The 6,899-nt window shown below is 37.8% G+C and overlaps 1 protein-coding gene across 4 annotated transcripts in view; it reads left to right on the plus strand.

The window, feature by feature from the left end:
* Positions 1 to 5,255, plus strand: part of LOC106474082 (sterile alpha and TIR motif-containing protein 1-like) — a 35,713-nt gene extending 30,458 nt beyond the window's left edge. For all 4 annotated transcript variants that reach the window (XM_022402462.1, XM_022402460.1, XM_022402461.1 and 1 more), the window contains 2 exons: positions 931 to 3,024; positions 5,035 to 5,255. In XM_022402462.1, the coding sequence (XP_022258170.1) occupies positions 931 to 3,024; positions 5,035 to 5,232 (2,292 nt within the window). In that variant the 3' untranslated portion in view covers positions 5,233 to 5,255. The remainder of the gene's footprint in view (positions 1 to 930; positions 3,025 to 5,034) is intronic.
* The last annotated feature ends 1,644 nt before the right edge of the window (positions 5,256 to 6,899 follow it).

Raw genomic sequence — 6,899 nt, forward strand, 5'->3', positions numbered from 1 at the left:
GAAATGTTGCAACAATATTATTATTAAATATGCCAATTATAGTTTCATGAAATGTTGCAACAATATTATTATATATGTCAATTAAAGTAGTTTCATGAAATGTTGCAACAATATTATTATATATGTCAATTAAAGTAGATTCATGAAATGTTGCAACAATATTATTATATATGTCAATTAAAGTAGATTCATAAAATGTTCCAACAAAGTATCTTTGTCAATATCATTGACGCCACGTGGTGGATTTTCAACGGTAGATTGGGCTGAGATTGATTATAGAAAGTAATTAGACTTGCTCATACTGGGAATGGTCCAGCACGAATTATCAGTTATTAAACACGATAATTACAAATAAATCAGTCAACACGATCTAGTGTCTTGACTTATCTTTGTATTTAATTACCTGTCTCAGATTTGTTTGAAGAATTATTTTTTTACGTTTATTATAACCGTGTAAAATATCTTTATGGAAAATAAAAATGACCATGTCTAAAAAGCTGATTTCTTCAATTAGCGTACAGTTTCAACATATGGACTTCTCTTGAGTGTCCAGAGAAGACACAGAAACTCCAATTTTTATTTAATTTGTATTGATTCGTATATATATTTTAAATCTGTTTTACCTTTGGCGGATGAATACTTTAGAGGTTGTTATATCCCCTTCAAAATCACAGTTTTTTTTACGTCCCATAGTAAAATAAGGTTTACTACCATTATTAGGATCATTGGAATTTTTTTTTCGGAGTACAGTAATGTTACATTCAGAGAGCACTTTAAGCATATCAGGCAAAAAGTGCATTCTGATTCCATCGAGCGTTCAAATAATTAAATTCCTTAAATAATGAATTTTTGCAATATTCAATAGTTATAATTTTCACTTTGATCATTAAACGTGGTTGATTTATTAACAATATTTATTGTACATTACAGATGTCTGATTTTCCTGCAGAAAGCAGCGAACAAAAAGCAGTGTTGACCAACGGGAATGTATCCTCTTTAGTGGGAAACTTTAACCAGAAGTCAACAGTCCTCAACACAATAAACAGTACAACAGCTTCTTTTGCTAGCAGCACAGAAAAATTGAGTTCGAGTTCAGCCTTCACGAGCAAGGAAAAGCTCAGTGCTAATTCTTCCTCCGCCCAAATGTTGAAGAGCAGTAGCACCTCATCTTCAACATCTAGCTCTGTGGTCAGCAAGAAATCACAGCTGCTCCACTCGGTTGTTAACCAAGAACTGAAACAACAACAAAAACAGCAGAATGAATCGTATGTTGGCAATCGTAACTTTAATCGCAGCGTCAGTGTTACCAGTGTTGCTAGTAGTGCCAGCAGCACCAGTGAGTCCAGGAAGAAAACCCTGACTGCTCAGAGGGGTCTCTCAATGGAGGACATCCTGTCGGAGGAGAGTGCCAGCAGCACTAATGAGTCTAGGAAGAAAACCTTCACTGCTCAGAGGGGTCTCTCAATGGACGACATCTTGTCGGAGAAGAGAGAGGCCAAGGAATCTTCTCCTCAGGAAATGAGGTTCGAACAGAAAAGAATGACCTCTTCGTCCAAGATGAAGTTACAAACCGATGGTTTCAAAACTTCTAATAACAAGGAAGTGAAAAGCTTTCAGACAGGAGAAATTAATTACAAAGAAAAAGCCATTAAAGCTCACTTAGAAACCGAAGGATTTTCTTCTGAAAAGGCGATAGCTTTACGACAGGAAGAGAGCCACCTGGAGACTGAAGGGACAATCCAGCAACAAGAGCGGACCGCACTGTCCTCCACGATGAAGCTAAAAACGGACGGGTTTACTGCAGAAAAGATTGCCATGTCCAAACAGGAGGAGTTCTCTCAAGCATCCATCCAACAACAAAGAAACATATCCTCCTCCTCGTCGTCCAAGCTAATGTTTACTAGTAAAAACCTCAAATCGTCCACTGCTATCAGCAGCAGCCAAAACAAGCAACAAATAGGGTTTGGAGGAATTTCATCCTCTGTTACTATGAGCCCCATCGTCACGTTCCCTGATGAAGGAGGACCGTTTCACATAAACGGCTTCTCTCCTAATCTTGCCCTCACCCAGGGCCTTGAAAAGGATATCGAGATTCTTAACTCGCCAGCGTCGTCTCCAGAAGTTGAGAAGGCTATGACAAGATTTGGTTCTCGTATAAGTGCTTGTGTTGAAAGGCTGAAAACTGCTGCTGACGAGGAAGCAGTACAGCTACTAACTACAATGAACGATATTATCAGGAAAGCCTGGGCTGTTCCAACTAACGGCTACGAACTCGGGTTTAACTTGTGCAATATCCTGAGGAACAACGGCGGGATGGATATACTCATTAGCAACTGTTCTTCGGATAACGACGAACTCCGGTTCGCTAGTGCTCAGCTTCTGGAGCAGTGTTTATCAACCGAGAACCGAGGATACGTGGTAGAGAAAGGTCTGGACAGCGTTGTCTCCGTGGCCTACTCCTGCAGCATGAGAAACTCGGTTATTCACTCCCGTGTTGGCACGGGAATCCTTGAACACCTCTTTAAGCACTCGGTGACCACGTGTAGTGATGTCATAAGAATGGGGGGATTAAAAGCCATCTTATACGACTGTAGAAATTCGGATGTTGAAACTCTCCGTCATTGTGCCACTGCATTAGCTAACTTGTCATTATATGGGGGATCCGAGAACCAGGAAGCTATGATCAGACATAAAGTCCCCGTCTGGTTGTTCCCCTTAGCGTTCAACAATGACGACAATATCAAGTATTATGCCTGTTTGGCCATTACAGCTTTGGTAGCCAACAAAGAAATCGAAGCCGCAGTATTACGATCCGGAACACTGGATCTTGTTGAACCTTTTGTGTCCAGTCATAATCCTGAAGAGTTTGCCAACAGCACAGTGTCTCATGTCCACGGGCAATCCAAAAACTGGCTCCTTCGGCTGGTTCCTGTCCTGGACAGCAAGAGAGAGGAAGCCAGAAGTTTGGCAGCATTCCACTTTGCCATGGAGGCTGGGATTAAGAAGCGACAAGGAAACACAGCGGTAAGACAACAAATTGTTATTTTTACAATCTGCCTAAAGAAAGTTAGACCGATCCAATATTTATTTCAACAAGTCACAAGATTCAGTTTGGATATTATTCTGAGTTTCTTGTTGAGATCAGTATTACTGCTACTGGTGAAGGCAAAAACTGCAAAACACTATTGAAAAGGATATGTTTCATAAGCTACTAAATTGATTATATTTTCTTTGCTAGAAGTTTAATGTAATGTTTACTGGTTAACATTTTCACATTGAATTAAAGTTGAATAACCACTATTTATTGTTGCCCTAATAAATATGGAAATTGTATGAATTAAACTTAGTGCTGCCCAAACTTATATATATATTGGTGTGGGCTGGTGGTTATGGCGTTCGACTCGCAATCTGTGGCTTGCAGGTTCGAATACCACGTCGCTGAACATGCTCACTCTTTCAGTCGTGAGGGTGTTACAATGTGACAGTCAATCCCGCTATTTGTTGGTAAAAAGAATAGCCCAAGTGTTAGCAGTAAGTGGTGTTGACTAGCTTCCTTCTTTCTAGTTTATCACATAAAATGTAGCCCTAGAATTGGTGGTAGGTGATGTTGACTAGCTTCCTTCTTTCTAGTTTATCACATAAAATGTAGCCCTAGAATTGGTGGTAGGTGATGTTGACTAACTGCCTTCCCTATAGTTTATCACATAAAATGTAGCCCTAGAATTGGTGGTGGGTGATGTTGACTAGCTTCCTTCCAACTAGTTTATCACATAAAATGTAGTCCTAGAGTTGGTGGTGGGTGATGTTGACTAGCTGCCTTCCATCTAGTTTATCACATAAAATGTAGCCCTAGAGTTGGTGGTGGGTGATGTTGACTAGCTTCCTTCCAACTAGTTTATCACATAAAATGTAGCCCTAGAGTTGGTGGTGGGTGATGTTGACTAGCTTCCTTCAATCTAGTCTTTCACTGCTATATTAAACTCTGCCCTAGAATTATCGATGATGCATCAGCATTTAAGATACCCCAACAGTCGTAAGAGGCCTCAGGACTCTATATATGGATTAAATTTATCATTGCCTTCATTTATATTGAAATTGTTTGGACAAAATTTATTGTTGTACTAACTTATATTGATATTTTTTTAATTTTAATTTATTATTGCCATTGTAAGTTTTACTGCACTTTGTGTGGTTTGATGATTGGACTAACTTCAATTCGGTGCCATCTGTGGACTCTGTCACTTTGTATGAGTTCACCTTTGAAACAAGTGTTGTTAGTTTGGCAGACATCTTTAAAGCTGACATTCATATAATGATAGGTTAAGTCGGTCACAGTTGAGTACTTTATCTGCAGAAGACTAGACAGTTGCCAGAGTAACTAAAAAATAGGTTCCGTTTGTTTGTTTGTTTTTCTTAAATCTCACGCTAAACTGATCAGGGTTTATCTGCGCTAGCCGTCCCTAATTGTAAAGTGGTAGACTAGAGGGAAGGCAGCTAGTCAACACCTCCCACTGCCAACTCTTTTACCAACGAATAGTGAGAATGACCGTCATATTATAACGCCCTCAAAGAGTGAAAGGACAAGCATGTTTGGTGACGGGATTCCAAACCGCGACCCGCAAATTCCAAGTCGAGTGCACGAGGACAGGCCATAAAATCCAAGATGTCAGGCAAAAAAAGACTAATTTTCTGTACAGTTTAGGTTTCAACTGAGCTAAAAATCCTTATTTAAATCAAACAATTTCATGACACCTAAAAAGCTTACAGTATTAGGGTTGATAATCTATAAATACATATGTTGGTGGATTCTCACTTAAGTTAACACTAGAATTATTGTTCAGAAACACCCTCTATGACAAACTAGTCTGTTTATTGCCATAGTTCAACACTCTAACAGACCACAATATGTTTCTCTACAGTGTATTAACCTCTAATAATGTAGTCTTATCCGTTCTTCTGAGCTTGGCATTCGTTTTTTTTTTACGTTTGATTTTGTAACCAGGGGTACTTTTAGAATGATAACATCTTTGTCAGATATTCCACGAAATCGGAGCTGTTGAGGCACTGAAGAAGGTTGCTAGTTCTCCTAACGCCATTGCTTCTAAGTATGCTGCTCAGGCGCTCCAACTTATTGGAGAAGAGGTTCCCCACAAGTTGTCCCAGCAAGTCCCTCTTTGGACTGTTGAAGACGTCCGAGAGTGGGTAAAACAAGTAAGATGTTTTTGTTACTAACAAGCTTCTAGATACGTCGTTATTTACATTAAATACTTCAGGAATTAAAGGATAGCGGTAGTTCCAAGGACCCTACTTTCTTGAAAAACAATTGAATTCTTCATACGCGAATAACTAATGGATACTTGTAGATCATTGGTTCACTGATACATGAGGAGTTAGAGAATACTTGTAGATCATTGGTTCACTGATACATGAGGAGTTAGAGGATACTTGTAGATCATTGGTTCACTGATACATGAGGAGTTAGAGGATACTTGTAGATCATTGGTTCACTGATACATGAGGAGTTTGAGAATACTTATAGATCATTGGTTCACTGATACATGAGGAGTTAGAGGATACTTGTAGATCATTGGTTCACTGATACATGAGGAGTTAGAGGATACTTGTAGATCATTGGTTCACTGATACATGAGGAGTTAGAGAATACTTAAAGGTCATTGGTTCACTGATACATGAGGAGTTAGAGGATACTTGTAGATCATTGGTTCACTGATACATGAGGAGTTTGAGAATACTTAAAGGTCATTGGTTCACTGATGCATGAGGAGTTAGAGGATACTTGTAGATCATTGGTTCACTGATACATGAGGAGTTAGAGAATACTTAAAGGTCATTGGTTCACTGATGCATGAGGAGTTAGAGGATACTTGTAGATCATTAGTTCACTGATACATGAGGAGTTAGAGAATACTTAAAGGTCATTGGTTCACTGATACATGAGGAGTTAGAGGATACTTGTAGATCATTGGTTCACTGATACATGAGGAGTTAGAGGATACTTGTAGATCATTGGTTCACTGATACATGAGGAGTTAGAGGATACTTGTAGATCATTGGTTCACTGATACATGAGAATTTGGAGGCTACTAGGTGCACAGGAAATCAAAGATATATGTAAGTGATTGATACCTAAATATGCAAGAATTTGTAAATTAATGAATTTGGATTTCTCAAGGAAAACGTCTTAATATTTCCATTATGTTTATTTATTATAGCTAACATTTAATTATTTAGTTACATTCTGTTGAATTACTCTAGTTAACGTCTAATGATTTAGTTACATTATGTTGAATTACCCTAGTTAACGTCTAATGATTTAGTTGGTTACGTTATGTTGAATTACCCTAATTAACGTCTAATGATTTAGTTACATTATGTTGAATTATCCTAGTTAACGTCAAGATTTAGTTGGTTACATTATGTTGAATTACCCTAGTTAACGTCAAGATTTAGTAACATTATGTTGAATCACCCTAGTTAACGTCTAATGATTTAGTTGGTTACATTATGTTGAATTACCCTAGTTAACGTCTAATTATTTAGTTGGTTACATTATGTTGAATTACCCTAGTTAACGTCTAATGATTTAGTTACATTATGTTGAATTACCCTAGTTAACGTCTAATGATTTAGTTACATTATGTTGAATTACCCTAGTTAACGTCTAATGATTTAGTTACATTATGTTGAATTATCCTAGTTAACGTCTAATGATTTAGTTACATTATGTTGAATTACCCTAGTTAACGTCTAATGATTTAGTTACATTATATTGAATTACCCTAGTTAACGTCTAATGATTTAGTTACATTATGTTGAATTATCCTAGTTAACGTCTAATGATTTAGTTACATTATGTTGAATTACCCTAGTTAACGTCT

Source organism: Limulus polyphemus, unplaced genomic scaffold (assembly GCF_000517525.1).
Source record: "Limulus polyphemus unplaced genomic scaffold, Limulus_polyphemus-2.1.2 Scaffold6803, whole genome shotgun sequence".
NCBI classification, from domain to species: domain Eukaryota; kingdom Metazoa; phylum Arthropoda; class Merostomata; order Xiphosura; family Limulidae; genus Limulus; species Limulus polyphemus.